Raw genomic sequence first — 26,951 nt, forward strand, 5'->3', positions numbered from 1 at the left:
TTATTAGCATTGTCCTGCAATCTCTATCTTTCCTTTCTGAAAAAGGTTTAGGAATGATATTTTCTAGTCATTGAGTGTGATGACTATTTTCCTATAACTGGATATCTTTAACAAAAAATATTACTGAACTTGAGCATTCCGCACCTTTTATTGGACTGCAATTATAATATATGTATATACACTTCTGGGATGTCCATGAAGGTAATTGTAGCTCTCTGACATTTTATGGGATAAAAACTATTGCTGTCACTCCACAGGGGGGGGGGAAATAGAACTGCTTTGTTAAGACAAACTGAATCAAAGATGATCTTATTATTAGGTTCTGAAAATCCGTGGGGACACAATCTGGATGCGGAACTCTATGTACATCTGTGATAATTCTAACTCTTACGCCCTCTATTTATAAACAATGGAATTCCTGTATGTAATAACAGACATCACCATGAAATTTTCAACTTTTTGTGATTGTGAATATCAGCACCGGACTATGAAATAAGTATTCTTAATTAGTATGTATATATTCTTTTTTCTTTACACTTAGTGGAGTAATTTTGCACAACAATTGAAATTATTTTCAATTAGTATTTTAGGGTGAATGTTAGGCTGTCCATTTGTGGCCCAGGTTTCTAAATTGAATTGGTCCTTTCTTTACCTTTAGGGACCCGTTGGTTTATTTATATGTCCTATATTACAATATGATCCTCTTTCATTGGTGCACGATTAACATCATATAAGGCCCTAGTTCTATTTGTAAATTATCTGATTTACAGCTCCTTAACGAATTCGATATCATTGCGGAGATGAAATGAGATATTTAATAATTAATTTATTTTTAGTATTGGCTATGATGTAATAAGTATTCATTAATATATATTAATTTTTTAACATCTTACCTTTTTATACATACTGGAATTATTTATTCGATTTGTAGAACACAGACATTGCATTTATCGATTAATTTATTGATGTTTATATCTCATTTTAGAAATTCATGTATACATAAATTATTTGTCATAGTGATGCTAAGAATTATGTACAATTTACAAAATATCAAAAACGAAGCTGTCCTCATGTGAAAGCGCACTCCCAACAGGTTATATAAACGGGAAGAAAAAGCAAAGCCAGCAAATCACAGTGAATTCTTTAAGCAGTTTCATTATTTCAGGCCTTAAGTTATAAAATCATCTCTGGACACGTGTTTCAAGGTCAATCCTTTCTTCAGCAGAGAAAAATATAAAAGTGTTTCACCCTCGTAGGTGCAGCCAGTGCTGGAGGTGTTCCAGGCATCTCTTTCTTACTGAAAAGACCGGCATGGCTTCAGCTTGTCTAATTACAGGCACCTGATTAGTCTCTTTTTAAAGGTGCCTGTAATTAGACAAGCTGAAGCCATGCCGGTCTTTTCAGTTTATATAACCTGTTGGGAGTGCGCTTTCACATGAGGACAACTTCGTTTTTTATAATTTACAAAATATATATATATATTTTTATATGTTTAATATTTATTATATGTATAAATATTATTTTTTGTATATTGTTGTTAGCAATTGGAAAAATTGGGTGTGCAAGTGATTGTTTTCAGAATAGGATGATACAAGGGATCATATGAAATACATATAATGTGACATTTTTGTTTTGGATTTTTATATATGGACAAGTCTTAATAGTTTGAATTGAAGACTATTACGTTACAATATGGCCGCCTCTTTGCACAACTCTTTGGTCACATTGTTGAAACTAAAGAAGGACAAAAAGAGTTAAATAGATGGTGTAAAAATGTCAGCCAATGTCCAGTTGAGGGCTTTTGCCGAAACGCGTCGACATTTGGCCGGGACACCGTGTGTACTGTTTGGCTTGGGGACATAACTGATTATCAATATATATATATTTTTTGAAGTGTCTTTTTTTCTATTTTTTGTTTGCCTTTACAAATTTATCTAATAATTGGAGCTGTCGATTTTCTCACATGAATGACTTTTTGAAATGTGTTCATTCTCTATCTTTTCACGAGCTCTTGGATATTGTGCATTCTTTTGGTGCTTTACTGAGTTGCACCGTATATATATATATATATATATATATATATATATATGGAAAATATCACTAACCCAGTGTACATCTGTTTGCAGCATGTTCCGCTGCAGATTCACATGCATAGTCCTGCCATCTTGTGTTGGGCTTGGAGTGTTAAAAGTTGTTTTTGTTCGAAGAAGTGTTTTCGAGTCACGGGATCGAGTGACGCCTCCTCTTCGGCTCCATTGCGCATGGGCATTGACTCCATGTTAGATTGTTTTCCCGCAGAGGGTAAGGTAGGAGTGATAGAGTATAAAGAAAAGAGATGTCCTTGCAAATTGAATAGAGATATATATACACAAGTACAAATGAATGTTTTAACTTAAACGGCTACAGGCTCCCGGGGAGGCGGGAGGGCGCATGTGAATCTGCAGCGGAACATGCCATGAACAGATGTACATTGGGAAAGTGGCATTTTCCGTTCAATGGCATGTGTAGCTGCAGATACACATGCTATGCATAGACTACAAAGCAGTTTTGCCTCCCATGAGCGGTGGTCAGCCTGTAGGAATTGAAGTTGTTTGAAATAGTGTTCTTAGTACAGCCTGTCCTACTGTGGCCTGTTGTGTTGCTAACACATCTACACAGTAATGCTTGGTAAATGTATGGGGTGTTGACCAAGTGGCTGCTTTAAAGATTTCTGCCATTGGTATATTTTCTAAAAATGCCATTGTTGCTCCTTTTTTCCTGGTGGAATGTGCTTTTGGGGTTACTAATAGCTGCCTTTTTGCTTTTAGGTAATATGTTTGGATGCATTTTACTATCCATCTAGCTAGTCCTTGTTTTGAGATAGGATTACCAGTATGTGATTTTTGGAGCGCCACAAATAATGAAAATGTCACTTACCCAGTGTACATCTGTTCGTGGCATCAGTCGCAGTAGATTCGCATGTTCTGCAATAGCTCGCCATCTGGTGTTGGGCCGGAGTGTTACAAGTTGTTTTTCTTCGAAGAAGTCTTTCGAGTCACGGGACTGAGTGACTCCTCCTTTTGTCTCCATTGCGCATGGGCGTCGACTCCATCTTCGATTGTTTTTCCCCGCAGAGGGTGAGGTAGGAGTTGAATTGTAGTAATAGTGCCCATGCAATGGAGTGACTAAGTATGCACCTATTTAAGGTTGAGATGACACATATATAAATAATTGAAGGTAACTTCCAAACTGCTACAGGCTCCCGGGGAGGCGGGTGGGCACATGCGAATCTACTGCGACTGATGCCACGAACAGATGTACACTGGGTAAGTGACATTTTCAGTTCGATGGCATCTGTTGCTGTAGATACGCATGTTCTGCATAGACTAGTAAGCAGTTATTTCCCCAAAAGCGGTGGATCAGCCTGTAGGAGTGGAAGTAGTCTGAAATAATGTTCTTAATACAGCTTGACCTACTGTGGCTTGTTGTGCGGATAACACGTGTACACAGTAGTGCTTGGTGAATGTGTGAGGCGTAGACCATGTGGCTGCCTTACATATTTCTTGCATTGGGATGTTTCCTAGAAAGGCCATGGTAGCACCTTTCTTTCTGGTTGAGTGTGCCCTTGGTGTAATGGGCAGCTGTCGTTTAGCTTTAAGGTAGCAGATTTGGATGCATTTAACTATCCATCTGGCTATACCTTGTTTTGAAATTGGGTTTCCTGCATGAGGTTTTTGAAATGCAATAAAGAGTTGTTTAGTCTTTCTGATGTTTTTTGTTCTGTCAATGTAATACATCAATGCTCTTTTGACATCTAATGTATGTAGTGCCCTTTCAGCTACGGTATCTGGCTGTGGAAAAAACACTGGAAGTTCCACTGTTTGATTTAGATGGAACGGTGAAATAACCTTTGGCAAAAATTTAGGATTGGTCCTTAGGACGACTTTATTTTTGTGTAGTTGTATAAAAGGTTCCTGTATTGTAAACGCCTGAATCTCGCTTACTCTTCTTAGGGAAGTAATGGCAATGAGAAATGCCACCTTCCAGGTTAGGAACTGTATGTCGCAGGAGTGCATGGGTTCAAATGGTGGACCCATAAGTCTAGTTAGGACAACATTTAGGTTCCATGAAGGAACAGGTAGTGTTCTTGGTGGTATAATTCTCCTAAGGCCCTCCATGAATGCTTTAATGACTGGTATCTTATATAGGGAAGTTGAATAGGTAGTCTGCAGGTATGCAGATATTGCTGCAAGGTGTATTTTAATGGAAGAGAAAGCTAGGTTAGATTTTTGTAAGTGAAGCAAGTAACCCACTACATGTTCTGGAGTTGTGTGTAATGGTTGTATTTGATTAATATGGCAGTAGCAAACAAACCTCTTCCATTTACTTGCATAACAGTGCCTGGTGGATGGCCTTCTGGCTTGTTTTATGACTTCCATACATTCTTGGGTAAGTTGTAAGTGCCCGAATTCTAGGATTTCAGGAGCCAGATTGCTAGATTCAGCGATGCTGGATCTGGGTGTCTGATCTTTTGGTTGTGCTGTGTCAACAGATCTGGCCTGTTGGGCAATTTGATGCAGGGTACCACTGATAGGTCTAGCAGCGTTGTGTACCAGGGTTGCCTTGCCCAAGTTGGTGCTATCAATATGAGTTTGAGTTTGCTTTGACTGAGTTTGTTTACCAGGTAAGGAAGGAGAGGGAGAGGAGGAAAAGCGTAAGCAAATATCCCTGACCAGTTCATCCATAGGGCATTGCCTTGGGATTGTTTGTGTGGGTATCTGGATGCGAAGTTTTGGCATTTTGCGTTCTCCCTTGTCGCAAACAAGTCTATCTGAGGTGTTCCCCAGAGTTTGAAATAAGTGTTCAGAATTTGGGGGTGAATTTCCCATTCGTGGACCTGTTGATGATCTCGAGAGAGATTGTCTGCGAGTTGATTTTGGATCCCTGGTATAAACTGTGCTATTAGGCGAATTTGGTTGTGAATTGCCCAATGCCAAATTTTTTGTGCTAGCAGGCTTAACTGCGTGGAGTGCGTCCCCCCCTGCTTGTTTAGATAATACATTGTTGTCATGTTGTCTGTTTTGACGAGAATGTATTTGTGAACTATTATTGGTTGGAAAGCTTTTAGTGCTTGAAAAACTGCTAGAAGTTCTAGGTGATTGATATGCAGTTTTGTTTGATGTACGTTCCATTGTCCTTGTATGCTGTGTTGATCGAGGTGTGCTCCCCACCCTGTCATGGAAGCATCTGTTGTTATTACGTATTGTGGCACTGGGTCTTGGAAAGGCCGCCCCTTGTTTAAATTTATGTTGTTCCACCACAGAAGCGAGAGGTAAGTTTGGCGGTCTATTAACACCAGATCTAGAAGGTGACCCTGTGCTTGAGACCACTGTGATGCTAGGCATTGTTGTAAGGGCCTCATGTGCAGTCTTGCGTTTGGGACAATGGCTATGCATGAAGACATCATGCCTAGGAGTTGTAATACCATCTTTGCCTGTATCTTTTGTGTTGGATACATGCGTTGTATGATGGTGTTGAAATTTAGAATTCTTTGTGGACTTGGAGTGGCTACTCCCTTTGATGTGTCTATTATGGCTCCTAGGTATTGTTGTACCTTGCGCGGCAGAATGTTGGATTTTGTAAAGTTGACGGTGAACCCGAGTTTGAAGAGGGTTTGTATGATCTGATTTGTGTGATTTGAGCACTGTATGAACGAATGGGCCTTGATTAGCCAGTCGTCCAAATATGGGAACACATGTATTTGCTGCCTTCTTATGTGTGCAGCGACTACCGCTAGACATTTGGTAAAGACTCTTGGTGCGGTTGTTAATCCGAAAGGCAGTACCTTGAATTGGTAATGTATTCCTTTGAATACAAACCTTAGGTATTTCCTGTGCGATGGGTGTATTGGTATATGGAAATAAGCATCCTTGAGGTCTAAAGTTGCCATGTAGTCGTGTAGTTTTAGCAGTGGCAATACTTCTTGTAGTGTGACCATGTGGAAGTGGTCTGATTTGATGAAAGTGTTCACTACTCTGAGGTCTAGGATTGGTCTCAGTGTTTTGTCCTTCTTTGGTATCAGAAAGTACAGTGAGTAAACTCCTGTGTTTATTTGTGTGTTTGGCACTAATTCGATTGCATTCTTTTGCAATAGTGCCTGCACTTCTATCTCCAGGAGATTGGAATGGTGTGTTGTTAAATTTTGTGCTTTTGGTGGTATGTTTGGAGGGAATTGTAGAAATTCTATGCAATAACCATGTTGGATAATTGCTAGAACCCAAGTGTCTGTAGTGATTTTCTCCCATGCTTTGTAATAATGACCTATTCTTCCCCCCACTGGTGTTGTGTGGAGGGGGTGAGTGACATGTGAGTCACTGTTTAGTAGTAGGGGTTTTGGGGCTTTGAAATCTTCCTCTATTTCTAGGGAATTGCCCTCCTCTATATTGTCCCCGAAAACCTCCTCTATACTGTCCCTGGTAACTGGACGGTGTGGCTTGTGAGGTGCTGGCTTGTGTGCTTTGACCCCGAAACCCCCCTCGAAAGGGCGTTTTACGGAATGTGCTGTAATTCCCTCTGCTCTGCGGGGAGTAGAGTGCGCCCATGGCTTTGGCAGTGTCCGTATCTTTTTTGAGTTTCTCAATCGCTGTGTCCACTTCTGGACCGAACAGTTCTTTTTCATTAAAAGGCATATTGAGAACTGCTTGTTGAATCTCTGGTTTAAATCCAGACGTTCGGAGCCATGCATGCCTTCTGATAGTTACAGATGTATTAATTGTCCGTGCAGCTGTATCTGCAGCGTCCATGGAGGAGCGTATCTGGTTGTTGGAGATGGTCTGTCCCTCCTCAACCACTTGTTTTGCCCTATTTTGTAAGTCCTTGGGCAGATGTTCAATGAGATGTTGCATCTCGTCCCAGTGGGCTCTGTCATAGCGCGCAAGTAGTGCCTGGGAGTTCGCGATGCGCCACTGGTTTGCAGCTTGTGCTGCGACTCTTTTACCAGCTGCATCGAACTTGCGGCTTTCTTTATCTGGGGGTGGTGCATCTCCAGATGTGTGAGAGTTGGCCCTTTTCCTAGCTGCTCCTACAACGACAGAGTCTGGTGGCAGCTGTGTAGTGATGAAAACCGGGTCCGTAGGAGGCGGCTTATACTTTTTTTCCACCCTTGGTGTGATTGCCCTACTTTTGACCGGCTCCTTAAAGATGTCTTTTGCGTGCCGGAGCATACCAGGGAGCATAGGCAGGCTTTGGTATGAGCTGTGGGTGGAGGAGAGTGTGTTGAATAAGAAATCATCCTCGACCTGTTCTGAGTGGAGGCTTACGTTGTGAAATTGTGCTGCTCTAGCCACCACTTGAGAGTACGCGGTGCTGTCTTCTGGTGGAGATGGCTTTGTAGGGTATGCCTCCGGACTGTTATCTGACACTGGGGCGTCGTATAGGTCCCATGCGTCCTGATCTTGGTCACCCTGGCTCATGGTGGTGTGAGCTGGGGAGTGTGATGGAGTTTGTGCTGGTGAAACGTTAATCACGGGCGGAGGAGAGGGTGGTGGTGTAACTCTTTTCACCACTTTTGGTTGTGGTGTTTGTTCCGTCTGGAACTCCAACCTTCTCTTTCTCCTAATGGGGGGAAGGGTGCTTATTTTTCCTGTCCCCTGCTGAATGAAGATACGCTTTTGCGTATGGTCCACATCAGTTGCTTGTAGCTCTTCCTCAAACCTATGCTTCTGCATTTGGGAGGTTAGCGAGTGCTCTTCTGTATAAGAGCCTGAAGCTGGGTCGCTTGCAGTTTGTTTCGGCATCGAAACTTTGTCTGCGTGTTTTTTCGGCTCCGAGGTGACTTTTTTCCTTTTCGGGGCCGAAACCTCTCGGCGTCGATCTGTTTCGGTGCCGCTGTCTCGGCGTCGAGCCGTGTCCACACCGGCATCTCGGTGTCGAGGCTTGTCTCCAGCACTTTCTCGGTCCCGAGAAGGCTGCGTGCCGGTGTCTCGACCGGAGTCGGACGATCTCGGCACTGTTTGGGCCTTTTTCGGTGCCGACGGTCGGTCACCGAATTTATGGGTCGAGCCATGGCCTGGTGGCAGTGGCGTCCCCTGGGCCTTGTAAATGTTCCTCTGAGTGGATTTCGACGTCTTACTCACGGTTTGTGTATCGTCGAATCCTTCGGAGTCTGAGTCTTGGATCGAAAAGGTACCTTCCTCTTCCTGTTCCTCGAACTCCCGTTGGGCTGTCGGTGCGGACGCCATCTGAAGTCTTCTGGCTCGACGGTCTCGGAGTGTTTTTCGGGACCGGAACGCACGACAGGCCTCGCAGGTGTCTTCGCTGTGCTCAGGTGACAGGCACAGGTTGCAGACCAAGTGTTGGTCTGTGTAGGGGTATTTATTGTGGCATTTGGGGCAGAAACGGAACGGGGTCCGTTCCATCGACGTTCTTCAGCACGCGGTCGGGCCGACCAGGCCCCGACGGAGGATCGAAAAACTACCCCGAAGGGCACCGGAGCTCTTCGATCTTCGATGCGGTGTGGAATCTAAGTACGCCGATACCGAACGCAACAATACCGACGAAAATCTTCCGAAATTAGCTAATTTTCCGTTCCGAAACTCGGAGCGACAGGAACACGTCCGAACCCGATGGCGGAAAAAAAACAATCGAAGATGGAGTCGACGCCCATGCGCAATGGAGACAAAAGGAGGAGTCACTCGGTCCCGTGACTCGAAAGACTTCTTCGAAGAAAAACAACATGTAACACTCCGGCCCAACACCAGATGGCGAGCTATTGCAGAACATGCGTATCTACAGCGACAGATGCCATCGAACCTGGTTTTCCTAGATGATTTAGTTCTATCAATGTAATACATTATAGCTCTTTTAATGTCCAATGTATGCAGCGCTCTTTCTGCTACAGAGTCTGGCTGTGGGAAGAAGACTGGGAGTTCCACTGTTTGATTGATATGAAACGGTGATATCACCTTTGGTAGAAATTTTGGGTTGACCGAAGTACCACTTTATGTTTGTGTACTTGTATGAGGGGTTGTTCAATAGGGAAAGCTTGGATTTCACTAACTCTTCTTAATGAAGTAATTGCAACTAGGAATGCAACTTTCCATGTTAGGTATTGAATCTGACATGAATGGATAGGTTCAAATGGTGGACCCATGAGTCGTGTGAGTAAAATATTTAGATTCCACGAAGGCACTGGGGGTGTTCTTGGTAGTATGATGTGTTTTAGTCCTTCCACAAAGGCTTTGATAACAGGGACTCTAAATAGAGAGGTCTGTTGTATATTTTGCAAATACGCTGAAATAGCAGTGAGATGTATTTTGATGGACAAGAAGGCTTAGTTTGCTTTTTGCAGATGAAGTAAGTAACCTACCATGTCTTGTATTGATGATGAAAGAGGGGCAATTTGTTTAGAGTGACAGTAAAACACAAACCTTTTCCATTTGTTCACATAACACTGCCTGGTAGTATTTGTTTTTTAGCTTGTTTTAGCTTGTTTAATTACTTCCATACACTCTGTACAAGACTTCAGGAGCCAAATCGCTAGATTGAGTATTGCTAGATTTGGATGCCTGATCAGTTGTCTGTTTTGTGTTAACAGATCTGATGGCGAGTTTGATGTGTGGTACTACTGACAGATCTAACAGTGTTGTGTACCAGGGTTGATGTGCCCACATTGGTGCCATAAGTAGGAGTTTGATTTGACGCAGTTTGTTGACTAGAAATGGAATGCGCGGGAGAGGGGGAAATGCGTAAGCAAATATCCCTGACCAGTTGACCCATAGTGCATTGCCCTTGGATAGAGGGTGTGGGAGCCTGGGTGTGAAGTTTCGGCATTTTGTGTTTTCACTGGTGGCGAATAGGTCTACGTCTGGTGCTCCCCCGTGATGAAAGTATGTCTGAAGCAATTGGGGATGAATTTCCCACTCGTGTGTTTGTTGATGATCTTTGCTGAGAAGTTCTGCTAATTGGTTGTGTATCCCTGGAATGTATCGTGCTACTAGGTGAATGTTGTTGTGTATTGCCCAATGCCAAATCTTTTGTGCTAGAAGGGACAGTTGCGATGAGTGGGTCCCTCCTTGTTTGTTTAGGTAATACATTGTAGTCATGTTGTCTGTTTTGATCAGAATGTGTTTGTGAACGAGAAGAGGTTGAAATGCTTTGAGTGCTAGGAATACAGCTAGAAATTCTAGGTGATTTATGTGAAGTTGTTTGTGTTTGGTTTCCCATTGTTCTTGAATGTTGTGATTGTTGAGGTGTGCTCCCCACCCAATCATTGATGCATCTGTTGTAAGTATGGTCTGAGGCACAAGGTCTTGAAATGGCCACCCTTTGTTTAAATTTGTGGAATTCCACCACTGAAGGGATATTCGTGTTTGGCGTTGTATCAACACTAGATCTTGAAGTTGACAGTGTGCCTGTGACCATTGCTTTGCAAGGCACTGTTGTAAGGGCCGCATGTTTACTCTTGCACTTGGGACAATGGCGATGCATGATGCCATCATGCCCAACAGTTTAATTACAAATTTGACTGTGTACTGTTGGTTGACTGAATTTGTGCTAATACATTGTGGAATGTTTGCACTCTTTGTGGACTTGGGCTTGCGTATTTAGTGTGGCGCCTAAATACTGTTGAATTTGTGCAGGTTGCAAGTGGGATTTTTGGTAGTTTATAGAGAACCCTAGAGTGTGTGGGGTTTGTATTACATAGTGTGTATGGTTTTGACACGGTGTATGACTGTTGGATTTTATTAGCCAATCGTCTAGATATGGAAAGACATGGATGTGTTGCCTTCTTAGGTAGGCTGCAACTACCGGAAGGCATTTTGTAAATACTCTGGGAGCTGTTGTTATCCCGAAGGGTAACACTTTGAACTGGTAATGTTTTCCCTGTATTACAAACCTGAGATATTTTCTGTGCGCTGGATGGATGGGTATGTGAAAATACGCATCCTTGAGGTCTAACGTTGCCATGAAATCTTGTTGTTGTAGCAGTAGGACTACATGCTGTTGTGTTACCATGTGAAAGTGTTCTGTTAGGATGTAGAGATTGAGAGTTATGAGATCTAGTATTGGTCTCAAGGTTCCATCTTTTTTGGGACTAAGGAAGTACAGGGAGTAATCCCCTGTTCCTGTCTGATCTTGTGGTACAAGCTCTATGGTTTATTTGAGTAATAGTGACTTTACTTCTTCTTGCAACATGGAGATGTGTTGGGTGGAGAGTTTGTGTGGTTTTGGAGGTATATCTGGGGGAATTTGTGCCAATTCTATGCAGTAACCCTTGCGGATAATAGACAAATGCCCAGTTGTTTGTTGTAATGGGTAACCAATTGTTGTGGAACATTTGCAGTCTTCCTCCCACAGGTGAAGTGTGATGAGGGAAGATGTGGAGCGAGTCACTGTTTTGGCTGGGAGGCTTGTTTTGCTGGCTGATATTTTCCCCTAACTCTGGGGAATTGGCCTTTGTAAGTGCCTCTAAACCCACCTCGTTGGTATTGAGGCTGGTAAGATGATTTGGATCGTGAGGTGGATGCCTCAGGTGTTGGTGCTCTAAAACCACCCCTGTAGTGAGGTTTCCGAAATTAACCTCTGTATTGCGTAGTATACCGAGCACCCATGGCTTTAGTGGTATCTGAGTCTTTCTTCAGCTTTTCAATGGCCGTATCAACTTCAGGACCAAAAAGCTGTTTCTCATTGAATGGCATTTCAAGGACAGCCTGCTGGATTTCAGGCTTAAACCCTGATGACCGAAGCCATGCGTGTCTCCGAATAGTGACAGCAGTATTGATTGTCCTAGCTGCTGTGTCTGCTGTGTCTAGGACTGACCTAATCTGGTTGTTAGTAATAGCCTGCCCTTCTTCGTCTATTTGTTGTTCCCTATTTTGTTGATCTTTGGGGAGATGCTGGATGATATCTTTCATCTCGTCCCAGTGGGCCCTATCATACCAAGCCAGTAGTGCTTGGGAGTTGGGTATTCTCCATTGATTGGCTGCTTGCGATGCTAATCCTTTGCCAGCAGCATCGAATTTCCTGCTCTCCTTGTCTGGTGGTGGTGCATAACCAGATGACTGAGAGTTGGCCCTTTTCCTTGCTGCACTCACAACTACAGAATCAGAAGGCAGTTGTTGAGTAATGAATGCCGGGTCAGAGGAAGGTGGTTTATATTTTTCTCCACTCTTGGAGTGATGATCCTGGCCTTGACTGGCTCTTGAAAACGTTTGGTCTCTCCTCTCTCCTCCAGGAGAACCATGCACTTGTTGATTGTGATTGCAACAGCATTGCAGCTATGCAAGGCTGCTACCCTGAAACTGGCTATTACCAGGTTATGGCATCACTCCCCGTCCTTGATGGCTTTAGGCCCTCTTCTGGGCAGAACGTGAGTCAGAGTGGTGTAAGAATTCACAGAGCTGCTGGTGGAGCTCCAAAGTGGCAGGGTGGCTCCAGCTCAACGCTCTATGAGTACACAGTGGCTTTGATATCCACGATGAGAGTGCTTGGGCACTCTTCGGCAGTGCCATGGTCTTGCCGCTTCAGAAACACAGTAGTGCAGTCTGCTTTGGACACTCTTCAGGACAGTGATGCAGCACAGGGTACTGCAGGCAAGAAATCGTGATGTTGCAAGAAGCATGTCTGTCTCTCTCAAATCTGTTCTGGAAGGGCAGACATACAGCTCTGAGAACAGATGCTTCTTGCTTTGTCTGGCAGTCAACACCCCCTGCAGGGTTGCCTCACTTCTTCCTTCTTCTTAGGTAGGTCAGCTTGCAGGCTCTTCTGAACAGGGAGACAGGTCTTCCATCATTTAGAGTCCACCCAGGATGGCTCGTCACCGTTGGGAGATGGAGTTTCTGGGAGACAGTAGCTCCCTTTGCACAATAACTCTCTGGCTTAGTAGAAGATGCATATTCTCTGACTGCACTTTCAGAACCGATTTGAGACAGTTCTCCTTTCCATGCTGTCTTCCAAACTAAGACTTTGTGTAGATTGATGCTACTTATGGCAGGTCCTTCCCACCCACAACAGAGGCAAAAGAGGTGTGAGAATTCTGCACCAGGATATCAACAATCTCATTTAACAGTTATCAGGAAGAGAAATAAAAATGACGCCTTCTCCTAAAGGACCCTTTCACACTCTGAAAAACATTCCCAGCCTTCACCATCTTTCAAACGGCAGGACTCTGGAAGTCCCAATAACTCCTGCAGAAAAAAGACCTTACTGAATTTCTAAATCGAAGCCTATCTTCTTTTTCCTCATTTCAGTGTCCCTTCATCCCACCAGCTTCAGGAATGTCAGCAATACATTTTCACTGTCTGATAAAACAAACTTACCTCTATCTTGTGCAAATGAACAAAATGGACGAAAAAGGGACCAGGAGGCATCAATTACTCTGGCTCACTCATACACATGATGTATATACCAAGCACATGATTTACACATAATAAAGCATGGGGAAGTTAGCACTAGGATGGGGTTGGTATGTAGCAGCTGAACTTTCCCATGGGAATGGAGGCCTACTGGCCCACTTCTGCAGAGACAAAATAGGTCTAGTGACAACAACCGATTCACAAAACAAAGCACAAGATTCCACCACCGTGTTAGATTTTAAACCCCTGAAATGGACAGTAGACCTATGTCTAGCCATGAGACACTTCAGATCCAAAGAAATGTATGCAGCTACTGATGGGCCTTGACAGCTGCAGCTGCCAAGGCTCCCGATCTTTCAAAAAGTCTTCTGATAATGATTAATATCTTACTTTTGTTACAAAGCTCCAACTAAGGTTGCCTGGCCACCTCTCTGTCTCAACTGAGAGAGGCCACAACCAAGCCCATATAGAGGGAGCAGACAACAGCACTGAATCAAGTTTATTTTTCTTGCATTCCGTGAATTCTGGTCCCATAAGGCCCCAGAATGAAAAAGACTAACTGGATGACTTATTCTTTTCATGCCTGACGAGGAACAACAGAAACCTTTGTGGATGGGTGGAACAAATATTTGCCACAGAATAATGTATACTACAAGTGTACATCAAAAAGCACATTTCAAGTCACCTCTGCGAGATCTGTGAACTCACAATAGAAATTTCCCTTTTGCCTATTACCTATCACACATCTGTTTGACGACTTGCCATATTCTCATAATATACAGGCAGGATGCTATATTATCCAACTGATAGCATTCCATTGATGGTGAAAAGATCAGTGCAAAATGTTCTGCAAAGCAGACTAGAGAATACACTAGGGCGACAGTACCGAAGTGGAAAGATTAAACATGGAGTGTAGTCCATTTATAGCTTGGTGTTGAGAGGCACTCAAAATATCACACTGAAGGTTCCCCGTTGTCCTTATCAGCCATCTAATCCTTAATATCTCTAAAGAAAAACTGAAGCATGTTTTCAAAAGAGCACTGTGCATAGATAATGTACTCACCTTGACAATGAAAAGTTCAGCACCAAGTTGAGCAGTTTGCTCAGTTAACAGCTGAAAGAAAAAAATATAAATTAAGAATTGGAAAAATCATCAAATTTAATACAATTTAGAACTTATACACATCAGAATGTACCTTTGCAGCCAGGATGGAAATTATTGCTACTGCCATTCTTTGCATAGTTTGATCTTCATGATTACACAACCACTGCATAACAAGTTTGGCAGCTTCAAACCTGGAAAATAGGATTTGAAGATGAAAACGATAAATGATCTGGAATAAGAAAATATTACCTATTACATAAATGTCATCACTTCAAACTTCTATACTGGATTCAACTGGGAAAAGCTGGAATATTTTGTCAAGGTCAGAAACTTAACTGTGTGGGGGAGAGGTTTAGGCTGACAATGCAAACGCCCCAAACACCATTCCTCTTCCTCTCTCATTTAGTTCAATCCCTGGCAGAACATAATTATGTGACTAAATTAATTAAAACAAATCAATGAAAGGAAACAGCTAAAAGGATGTATTAAACGCACAGGATTAGGCCGGGCACTACACTAATCGTTTGCACGTACTATCTTGGTAAAATTCAAACTAATAGAAAACCCAAACCAAATTAGAAAAATAATAAACAAAATGACACCAAAATGAAAAAACCCAATAAAGGAAACCAAAGAAATGCAAAAGGCGAAAAAGATGACTGACAGCTGAGATTTGATTTGAGAAGATCCTTTTAAATATTCTAGATGTAGGGCACTGTAATCTTAAGGATTTTGGGGTTTTCTGGCAAGAAATATTTTGTGAGCCCCTGTTTGGAACAGCTTTAAAATTCTGTTACCAGGTTTTCTGCTAATTCAGACCCATATTATGCCAAAAAACAACTTCGATTTCTATCACCCATTTTCTGCTAATTAAGCCCGCTTTATGCCTGCGAACGTTGCAGAAATGGGGTCACACGAAAACACTGAAATGTATCCTTCTATGGCTCCCAGAAATGTTTAAGATGACAGCTGGAAAAGATAGACCTAGTCTGAGGTAGAGACAGGAAAAGAGAAGAAGAGAAGTAGAAATACTGCAGTAGACAGGTGAGATAGAGAAAGTTCACTTTCTCAGGGGGGCCCAATAGAAGGTGCCCACTTTGGCCATGCCTTAAAACAACTATGGGGTAGGGTAAAGGTTAGGTTAAAGATTGGGGTAATAAGAGAAATGGTGCGGAGCCAGACAGGAAAGACAGAGAACCTTAGTTGAATCCCCATACATCTGACATAATTCTGATCACAATCTGGATCCCAGAACCCCGCTGGCAGTTTCTGAGACCTGCAGAACCTGGAAAAAAGTTTCTCTCATTTTGACTGGAGGTGAACATCGGAGGTTTGTACCTTACTCTTCATTGCCCAAGAGACACTGAGCTCAAGGGAAAGCATAGCTTGCTCTGGTGGAAGGTGAGGTCACGTGGAGCCTTCCTCAGGCAGTGTGTAGCATTGACATTTGAGGCAGTTCTTGGGAGGGTGCTCTTTGTTCACTGCACAATTGGCTTTTGGCCTGGCGATGTCACTTTGAAACCACGAAAATAGTGTGAAATACGAGGCCATGCATGGTGAAGATTGCGCAGAGTAGGTGGATCACCAGAGGCGGGTCCAAGCTTGTCCTACAGAGACTCCTATTGAGGCTTGATTTGGCTGGATGATACATGCACAACCAATAAAAGAAAGACTGAGCGGGACAGGACCTCAGACCCAGTGGCACTCTGCGGAGGTCTCAGGAAAGTCTCCGGAATTGATCCTGCATAAAAAGGTGAGAGGGGGAATTTCCAGGCCAACTCTTAGGTCTGGGAGATGTGACTGGCTTTATCAGGCCAGCAATATAGGAGCCCCGGCGGGCTTGACACACAGCACAAAACTAAAGAGACACACTGGTTGTTAGAAATGGGGTCTTTGGTTGGCAATCAGGTTACCCCCTGTCCAAGCAAGGACCCTCACTCTAGTCAGGTTAAAGGAGAATCACCGTCAGTTAATCCCCGCTCATCCCCATGGTAGCTTGGCATGAGCAGGCAAGCTTAACTTCAGAAGCAGTGTGGTAAGTATTTGAATCAACACACACAGTAAGTAAAAACATTACAAATGACAACAACACAGCTTTAGAAAAATAGGCAATATTTATATAAACAAGACCAAAACGACAAAAGTCCAACATATACAAGTCAAGATAGTTTTGAAAACAGTGAGAATGCTGTTAACTCACAAAAGTACCTGGGTAGTGTCAAAATAAAGCCACACAGGCGAGTGTGCATCGAAAAAGGCCAGCAATGTGTCTGTTTGTCACTTGCAAGCGGTCCGGTCGGCGTCCATCATTTATTCTCTCCCGCAAGAGAGGGATGTGTCAATCCAGACGGGCACCTCGGGTCCGGGCAGGCTGTGTGTTGAATTTCCACGGCCATCGATGGTGTGTTGAAATCCGGTTGCACGTTGTCAAGAAACCGCACTGCGAGGGGGCTTGCGTCGTTAACAGCTGCTGATGTGGTTGTTGCGCATTGTTTCTCCAGCCACGTTGGGTCGATCTTCCAGCCGGGATGCAGGTGGAGCGTCGATTTTAGCTGCTAGGCCGGCGGTGCATCGTTTATCAGCCACGAGGCGGGTGGTGCATTAAAAGCTTCCCCGCACGGCAGTCTTTGCATGGATTTTCAGTTCTTACCTGCCATCTTCACCTCTCAAGGGCCCAGGGGCTGGTTAGGGCACCACTTGGCGGGGCAGGAGTCTCAGCAGAGAGTCCAGGTGCTGGCAGGGGAAGTCTTTGATGGCCCTGGGACTTCAAGCCTTTGGAGATTCTTCTCAAGCGGGATGCACAACAGAGTCCAGTCTTTGTCCCCTTTTACAAGCAGACGCAGCAACGGCAGGATAACCCAACAAAGCACAATCACAGGCAGGGGCAGCACTCCTGCTCGGCTCTTCTCCTTGGCAGAGGTTCCTCTTGATTCCAGGAGTGATCTGATTTTCAGGGGTTTTGGGTGCTCTTCTTATACCCCTTTCTGCCTTTGAAGTAGGCCTAATTCAAAGAGAAGTCTCTGTTGTTTTCAAGATCCTGCCTTGCCCAGGCCAGGCCATAAAAACACACCAGGGGGTTGGAGACTGCATTGTGTGAGGGCAGGCACATCCCTTTCAGGTGTAAGTGACCAGTCTTCCCCTCACTCCCAGCATAGATGGCTCATCAGGATATGCAGGCTACACACCGCTCCCTTTGTGTCACTGTCTAGAGAGAGGTGCAAACAGCCCAACTGTCAAACTGACCCTGACAGGGAATCCACAAACGGGCAGAGTTACTGAATGGTTTAAGCAAGAAAATGCCTACTTTCTAAAAGTGGCATTTCAAACACACAATCTAAAAACAACCTTTACTAAAATATGTATTTTTAATTCAGAGACTCTAAACTCCACATTTCTATTGTCTCCCAAAGGGAATCTGTACTTTAATTAATATTTAAAGGCAGCCCCCATGTTAACCTATGAGAAAAATAAACCTTGCACAGTGAAAATCGAATTTGGCAGTAGTTCACTGTCAGGACATATAAGACGCATTAGTATATGTACTACCTTAAACATACACTGCACCCTGCCAATGGGGCTACCTAGGACCTACCTCTGGGGTGCCTTACACTTGCCAAGTCGAATTGGCAGTTTAAAACTGCACACACAGACTGCAGTGGCAGGTCTGAGCCATGTTTACAGGGCTACCCATGTGGGTGGCAAAATCAGTGCTGCAGGACTACTAGTAGCATTTGATTTATAGGCCCTAGGCATCTCCTATGCACTTAACTAGGGACTTACTACAAACTCAAATATGCCAATCATGGAAAAAACAATCAACAATACAATTTACACAGAGTATATGCACTTAAGCAGTGGTAAAGTGCTCAGAGTCCTAAATCCATCATAAACAGGTCAGAAAGATTAGGAGGAAGGAGGCAAAAAGATTGGAGATGTCTCTGCAAAAATGGCCAAGTCCAACACTGGTGTTGTGGGAGATAAATGCTGTCTGCTGTGGATTTGTGCAGTCCTCTTTATGACCTGGGCCCCCTGGCAGAGGCAGACACTGTGCTGGAATGGTAGCCAAATCCTGCACGTGTCATGGGCCCAAAATGAGAGACTGACCAACAACATTAGGCAAGGTGAGGGGCTGGTGGTAGCTGGTACATGTGGTGCGCAGGGACTACAACAGACAGACACAGGGCTTGCTGCCTCTCCACATAGCAACATCCAGAGATGGCAAAAGGAAGAAAGGACAGATGCCAAGGGAAATTTGACAATTATGCCCTGACCTCTGTTAGCCACGGCAAAGCCACTTCAGGGGATAATGCAATCAAAATGAGGAAATACAGTGTCCTGAAATGACAGACACAGAAGCTATCCTGTGTACAATCAATGACACAAGTGCAGCACTAGAGACTCACACTGGAGAAGGTGATATAGACATAGTGTTAATTAGGCAGGACTGAAAGAAAGTGGTGGACATGGTAACAGAGGTTATATAAAGAGTCTCAGACTTAGAAACAACACAAAGAAGTCACAGGTGTCCCTGCAACATGTTCTCTATGCCACTTGCTCTCTCATGGACAGAGTAGACAATGCAGAGGGGAGGGCAAGGTGTAGCCTCAGCATCGTGGGGATGCCCGAAGGGAAGAAGGTGGCTTACCCAGAAAAATTCTTGTAAGACTGGATACACTCCCAGATGGACCTGGAATCACTGTCACTCTGTTTTATTATAGAGAGGGCTCGGGGGCTGATCCCTTGGCCGTCCCCTGTAGGGGCCTGCCCTGCACATTGAATGTCCAATTCCTCAACTTCCATAATAGATGCAATTTTGAATATGGCTATAGAAGAGAAAGAGATGACTTGGAGGGGGGGCACATATGTTTTTTCCAGACTATGTGAAAAAGGTACAAAAATGTAGTTGCTCCTCTGAAAAGGTGGGAAAGAACACAAGAGTAATGAACATCCAATTTACGCTCCTATTCCCCACAAGACTCAAAGTTATATTTTACTTCAATATGGTGTTGTTGATATGCCTGAAGAAGTTTAGAATTTGATAAGCAGGAAGAAATCTGGCAGCTGATCTGAGGCCGGCATGGACTCAGTTCATAATTGGGAGACAGTGTGGGAATAGGGATGCTTCTTCAACTGCGGTGAAAATCTGGCACCCAATGATGTGCAGGACAATAAAACAACTGTAAGTGCCAAAGATTTATCAGAGTCTGATGATTCCTCTAGACATGAGGGGAAGCACAAGTTGCAAAGTGTTAATAGCAGCTATGAGAAGCAATGAGTTATGGATCGTGAGAGATAGTGGGATTCATGGTCTAACCGGGGTCCACAAGTGTGGCACATGACATGAGAAGGGGGGGGCTCCTGAAGTAGACAGGTAGTGGGTTATGGGAGTAGAGAGGGTGACCAGCTTTTCTATAGTTGGGGGCTCAAGTAGTTCTGAACTTGCAGTTAGGAAAGTGGGGTGGGGAGACTGGGGACAGTTCTTTTAGAGCCTTGGTTAGGTTTTGATTTTACACATCACGAGACACACTGTCACATACACTGGAGTTAACAGTGTGGGCTGATCGCAAGGACTATAGTTAATACATTTCCCCTTCCAATGAATCACTATCGTAGGTTGGGGAACATATAATGAGTATTTATGCCCCTCCCAGGCTGAAGCAGGGATTCTGAACAAATATGGCCCATCTCACTGGGATAAGATGCTTAGATCCATGTAGTGGGGAGGCGACTTAATGATGTTATGTGCCATGAACTGGACAGATCAACCTTCCCATCTGGGGGTCTCAGGCACCTACATGGTTGGCACAGTTTGTCCACACTCTGGGCTTGGAAATGTGTGTGAATTAAGTTTCCACCAGACAGAATAGTGCTCAGAATTATCAAGGGCTCAAAAAAACGCATTCACGTATGGACTACATACTTGTCCCGGGTAGATGACACCTAAACGAGAGGCATACTACTTAGCACATGCAATGTCAAACTATTCTCCCCTCAGGGTGATATTAGGTAATAATAATCACCAGCGACAATTAACCTGGAGGCTGGATGTATGAAAGGTAAAAGACTGCCAAGATGTGGCTGGGATTCGCGTAGACTCTACCCTATATTCTGGAGAAAAAAAACAGTAGCAGCGGAGTCCCCAGTGGAATTGTGGGGGCATATAAGACAGTATTAAGAGACAGAACACATAACGTCTTAGCACAGAAAAGGAAGTTATAAGGCCTGGCAGCTGACAAAAAAGAAAGATACACTCTTGGAACTTGAAACATCACTTTTTAAAGATAGGTTTGCACAATCATCATAGACAGTTCTCCTTAGGCGAGGATACATTCATCTTACCCACAATGAGGCTAGACAATATTACCTGACTATCTAGAGGAAATTATGCTAACTGGAAGGCAAAATGGGCCATCTGCTGGGATGGCTGCATCATATGAAGAGGATGTAAGATGTGTCGGCGAAATCTCATTAGAAAACAGGGATACCCCAAAATATCGCAAGCATTCTCTATATACTACGAGGCACTATACTGAGCCATGGGCTCTTGTAGTGAGGGTGAGATACTAGTATTCCTGATTGGCTTGATGTTCTATTCCTTTATAAAGGCGGCAAATGTTTCCTACAAGAAGATCTCTCCCCTGATGAAGTAACAGAAGCCCTTAAACAAATGCAAACCAGTAGGATGTCGGGCTCCAACGCTTTTCATGTGGAATTGAACAAAAAGGATGGTCCCTCTGCTGACACCTCACATTCTCACAGTTTCAGGAGGAAACAGCAGTGGGTCAACTGCCACCAGCACTCCGCCACGCGATTACATCAGTTATGTATAAAAACAGGCAAGCATAAGAATGAGTGTGTCCCTTATAGACCTATCTTCACTTGTGAATATGGAAACAAAAATCTTGCTAAAAGCTTTGGCTATTAGGCTGAAGAAAATCATCACAATGTTTATCCTCGAAGACCAAATGTGATTTATGATGGATCATGCAACCAGAGATAATATTACATGGTTGTCTGGTTGGCAGGACAACATAAAGAACGAGGAGGCCACCCCCATGCTATCCTGTTCCTAGACGATGAAAAGGCTTCTGATTCAATCAGCTAGACTTACTTATTCAACACCCTGAAGAGGTTTGGTGTGTGTCCCAAGCCCTGCAGATGGGTGGCTTTACTGTATAAGTAAAAAACAGCAGTGATAGTCATTGGGGCCCTATCAGGTGCATTCTGCTTAAAACATGGCAGGGTTGCCTGCTCTCGCCCCAACAGTCTGCCACATGCATAAAACCACTGGCATATTGGTCACATCTACTTCAGAATGGAGATGCTTTCTCGAGTTATACCCAGTCCCAGAAAAGATCTTGTTATATGCAGACTATGTCCTCTTAAGTGTACAGTTGCTGCTACTTTTTTAAAATGTTGAAATCATTCAGAGTACATTAGCTGCACCATAAAATGAATCAAATTGGTAATATACAAAGCTAATGAGAGGGGAATGTAAAAGTGGATTGCTCGATGGTAAAGGGGTGGCAGAAGATGGGTTTAGATATAGGGGCTTGTGTCACTCCTGATCAAGCACGTTCCCTATGAGAGAACATAGAAGGGGTCCTAACGGATTTCCAAATAGATGCACTGCAGTGCCCATGCTCCCCCTTACAATATTCCACAGGGCTGTGCTGTTTAAAATGATCACTTTGCCAAAACTATTATAATCCCAGAACTCTTCCTGTAGCTGAGAAAATACACATATTGGTGTGGGAACGAGATACACCCAGGACCACAGTACAAACCCTGGTGTAGGACAACATATGAAGAGGGCATCACACTCCCTGATGTATGGGCACATTACTGGGCTTCCCAACTTCAAATTATTAATGACTGAGGATTAGCGGATGGGTGATCAACATCCACAAGTGTAAAAAGATTCCCAGATGGAATACCATACATACCTTTGCTACACATATGGGAAAACGGGTCAGGCAGAACTACTGGGGCCCACAAGACAACATTGGCTGCTAGATGGCCACTGGATGTTTGGGGTGGCTTGGCACAGTAAGTCACAAGACAGACAACACTGTGGAAAGGAGGGATGCTGATAGAAGACGCTAACCAGTCAAGGTTTCAACGGTGGGAATTAATAAGTATATCCAAAGTGGGAGATATGGCTCAGTTACAGAACTCTAACAAACCAGTCAATTTGCAGAAGTTGCGGACTACATGGGAATGATGTAGGTCCCATGGAAGCAATCGATTGGGTGGCAGCTTAATGAACTGCAGAGAAGGAGCCATAAAATAAAGACTGTCTGATTCAACTGAAATTCCTTCATGAGTATATTATTTTTTTGTATCCAATTGTTTCGCTTTTGAGACTAAGAGACAGATGCATGTCAGGTACAAGAGACGTTGATGGACAGTATCACTTTACCTGTTCCAAGGGGGTCCAGGGATCATGAGCAAGTAAATCATATACTACAGGAGGCATTGGCTTACAACAGGCATACATAAACAAACTTATAAACAGTCACAACTGGCAGGTCATGTCAAGCACAGTTTAACTTAAAAGTAGCAAAATGATAAATATGTATGATGGCTCATGCTGATGAAACCCACATGTACTGTACCCAGTCCTAATTAGTGAATTAAAGACAAAGCAATACGTATTTATAACTAGGTTTCAGGTAGGGTTTCCTTAAAAAAGAAGAAAGCGGACATGGAATATGGGGAGCGGACATATGCACGGACATGGAATCTGGGGAGCGGACATGGAATCTGGGGAGCGGACATGGAATCTGGAGAGGGAACATGGTGAGGATGTGTCTGTAAAACATAAAGAAATATGGGTGGCGTCCCATCTCTTGAACAGCCCTGCAATATCAGGATGCCGCTGAAAGTACCTGCAGCTCATTGAGGAGTGTGTCCCATTTCAGAGCAATGGGAAGCCTACCCAAGGCACGGACTTCTTTACTTTGAAGGGCAAACGATTTGGCTTTGCCCCATTTCAGGGTGGCTGCTCATCAGAACAGCAACCCTGGCAGGCTATTGTGCTTCCACGTCATTCCAATAGTTCTCCAGGCTATCAGTAAAGTCAAGTCTATAAAACGATTGGTGGCACTCCCCGCCATCCAACGCCTGTACAGCCCCAATAGTCCAGTTTCCATAGTGCACAATCTCACCTGCCCCAGGATGGATGCCAAAACGACTGTGACCTTCCTTCACATCGACACTGCCACTGGACAAATCCAAAATATATGGGCCATGTCAGCATTTTGAGTACCACATATGGTACAGTTCAAGGTAGTGCCATATATTTTGTGCAGGTGGTCTGGCGTAAGGTATGCTTTGTGTAGTATGCTGAGCTGAATACAGTGGAATTTCGCATTGCGGAAAAGTTTGCACGGTCATAGCAGGATTTTCTCCAATTTTTTGTGTCAGAGCGTGACCCAAAATTGTGTTCTCAAGCTTGTCTGATGTGGTACACTGGGTGGGTTGTATGCCAACGCATGAGTGAACCACGTGATCAGACGACGCCCAGTTCCCATTTCGTGAAGTGCGCACACTAGGGGATGTGTGTCCGGCTCAGTATCAGCGATGTGCCAGTTGCCCTTAGTTTAGCCAATAATGTGCATTGGGCCAGAAAGTGGATGAAGGGTAAATTATAATTGGCACATAGGTGCTCAAATGGGATAAATGCAGTGCTCTGGAACAAAGCCCCCATGGTATCCACCCGCTGCTTCCCAACTCTCTCTCCCCTCTCTCCCGATCAAGACCCTGAAAGAACAAACAGAACAGGTGCGGATCTCCGGTGTGTACGGTACCAAGGCTGGGGACAACCACAAGCTTCGAATGTAGCTGGGATGCGCAATCGTCAGTAGCTTATTCGGCTGCACAGGGCGCTTGTCATTTGGCAGGAGCAACTCATGGATCGTTTGACAAGCACTGTCTGGTATGGGTAATCCCAGAATCCCAGGTCCTCTAGCTGGTGGCCTGCTAACCCTCGACATGGCCACTGCAGCTGCTTTGCCAAATAATAATGCTCAAAGTTAGGGGCACTAGACCACTCCATATCAACAGGCAGCTGAAGCTTTCGGAGTGCAACGCCCCTTCTGCCCTTATTCTACATGAAATTTCCTAACATGTTGAAATAGTGTGAAATGTGGAGCGAGGAATATGTACTGGGAGGTTATGAAAATAATAAAGGAGTTGGGGAAGCATCACCATCTTGGACAGTGGTACCCAGCCCAGCACTCTAAGTGGAAGTGTACTCCAAAATGGAAGTTGTGGACGAAGGGAAGCAATGGCCCTTGTAAGGTTGCAAGCTATTAAGTCCTGTGTACTGTGATATATACTAATACCACGATATCGAAATGTGCAAGGCTCCCAGCACACAGGATGGGATTCCACCGTCCGGTGGTGCGGCGGGCAATTCGGATTCAGGCAGAACAGGCAGGGCTTAGTCCAGAATTCCACATGGGTCATCTCAATCTCCCCAATCCCCCGCCTGATGTCTCGGATATATAGGAGCACACCACCCGCATTAAGGAAAACAACATAAAGTTAATTCCCAGAGGGATACTCCATTCCTCCCCATGGCGTCAGAGACATTGGGCAAACGGTTCCATTTCTAAAGCGAATAGGAGTGGAGCTAGGGGGCACCCCGGATGTGTACCTAGGCTGATCGTTATTGGGTCGATAATACTGGCCTATCTTAACGTGGCCATAGGGTTTGTGTAGAAAAGCCTTATGAGGGCAGTAGACTTCCAGTAATGCCCTTCTTCAAGAGTCTCAGTCCACCAAGTCGAACCTCTTTTCAAATTTAAACTAGGCAAGCTGCTTAGGGCCAGCGGTTCAGCTCCAGCTCGAACAGGCTATGGAGCCTGTGGATACTTAGAGTGATTGAGCGATTAGGGATAAAACCATTTTGGTCTGCATGGACTAGCTGGGGCATATGTTCCAGGAAGGAGCCCACAATAACCAGAGTATGTTATCAGTTCCTAACTGTTTTTTTTCAGGTTTCAGCAATAAGACTATAAGGGATTCACAAAGCGTTGGAGGGAGACTTCCTTCCTTCAGTGCAGTTTGGTATAACTACAGTAATTTGGGGACAAGAAGATCTTCATAGGTATTATAGAACTAAACCAGGCCATGCAACCCAGGAGTTTTACATGTTGCTAATCCCTGAATAGCAGATGTTTGATCGAGTACTTAACCAACTAGGAATTAAAGGGAAAGAAGGAGGATAAAGGCTCAGAGAAGTCACATCATTGGTGCACCTTAACCTACTGCAACTTCGTGGGGTGAAGGATTAGGTCAATTCTAGTGTCCTGTAAGATGCAGACAACCTGCAGGGGGAATAACATCATTCTTTCATAGAGTACATTTTAACAGAAGTAGACTTCATAAAATTGGTAGAGTCCCATTCCCCATATTAAGAGACAGGATGTCTGAAAAAAAACTGACAAACGTCTGGGATAAATGGAGAATGCATTACACCACTGCTGATGGGATGGCCCCAAGCTTTGTTCAGGAGTAATAAATACAACACTCAAGAATGGGGGAAACAAGCACTTAGAGTCCATATGATGGTGACCGTGTGTGTTAAATGTATGTAAGTAAAGTTTCATTTTGAATTTCAAATAAGTACAGTTCAAGAAAAAGTAAGGGGTGGTGTAACATAAAACATTATGGCTTAGGTTGGATTAAGGCAAAGTGTCCACTATAGAGTAAGGCTCTGTCAGGGTTGTGGTAAGGGATGGAGGAATAACATTAGCCTTAGTGGTTGGGTGAGTGTTAGAGAAGGATTATGTTATTCACCCCGTAAGCATCTGTTCGTGGCATGCAGTGCTGTGTATTCATATGCTCTGCATAGTTCTGCCATCTAGTGTTGGGTCCAGATGGGTGCAAGTTGTTTTCCGCCGAAGAGGCTATTGGAGCCACAATGTAAAGTGACCCCTCCTCTTGGTGATAATGCGCATGAGCATGAACTCTATTGTTAGACTGTTTTCCGTCAGTCGGGTGAGAATGGATTGTGTGTAGAGTATTTAGAAAAAGATGTTCCCTGTATTCCAAATCTGAGATATTTTCTGTGGGCTGAATGCTTTGGGATGTGGAAATACGAATCCTTTAAATACGCTGCAGATATGAAGGCTTCTTGTTGTAATAGAGGTATTACATATTAGAGAGTTACCATATGGAAATGTTCTGATAGAATGTACTGATTTAACGGTCTGGGATCCAGTACTGGGCGAAGTGATCTGGCCTTTTTGGGAATAAGGAAGTATAGTGAATATACTCCTGTTTCTCTCTGATAAACTGGGAATACTTCTATTGCCCCTTTTTGAAGGAGAGCCTGCACTTCCTTATTTAGTAATTGTAGGTGTTCTACAGAGAGTTTATGGTTGCAAGGTGGTATGTTTGGAGGTGTGTTTATGAGCTCCAGGCAATAACCATTTTGGATAATAATATCCAACACCCACTGATCTGTTATGTGTTGTCATTTTGGAAAAACTGTTGTAAAC

General features: G+C 43.9%; 1 protein-coding gene across 2 annotated transcripts in view; it reads right to left on the reverse strand.

Moving 5' to 3' along the window:
- The window catches only part of ZYG11B (zyg-11 family member B, cell cycle regulator), a 197,410-nt gene that overhangs the window by 67,343 nt on the left and 103,116 nt on the right, over window positions 1-26,951 (reverse strand). For both annotated transcript variants that reach the window (XM_069232657.1, XM_069232656.1), the window contains 2 exons: window positions 14,531-14,630; window positions 14,398-14,448 (listed from right to left, as the gene is read on the reverse strand). In XM_069232657.1, the coding sequence (XP_069088758.1) occupies window positions 14,398-14,448; window positions 14,531-14,630 (151 nt within the window). The remainder of the gene's footprint in view (window positions 1-14,397; window positions 14,449-14,530; window positions 14,631-26,951) is intronic.

Source organism: Pleurodeles waltl, chromosome 4_2 (assembly GCF_031143425.1).
Source record: "Pleurodeles waltl isolate 20211129_DDA chromosome 4_2, aPleWal1.hap1.20221129, whole genome shotgun sequence".
NCBI classification, from domain to species: domain Eukaryota; kingdom Metazoa; phylum Chordata; class Amphibia; order Caudata; family Salamandridae; genus Pleurodeles; species Pleurodeles waltl.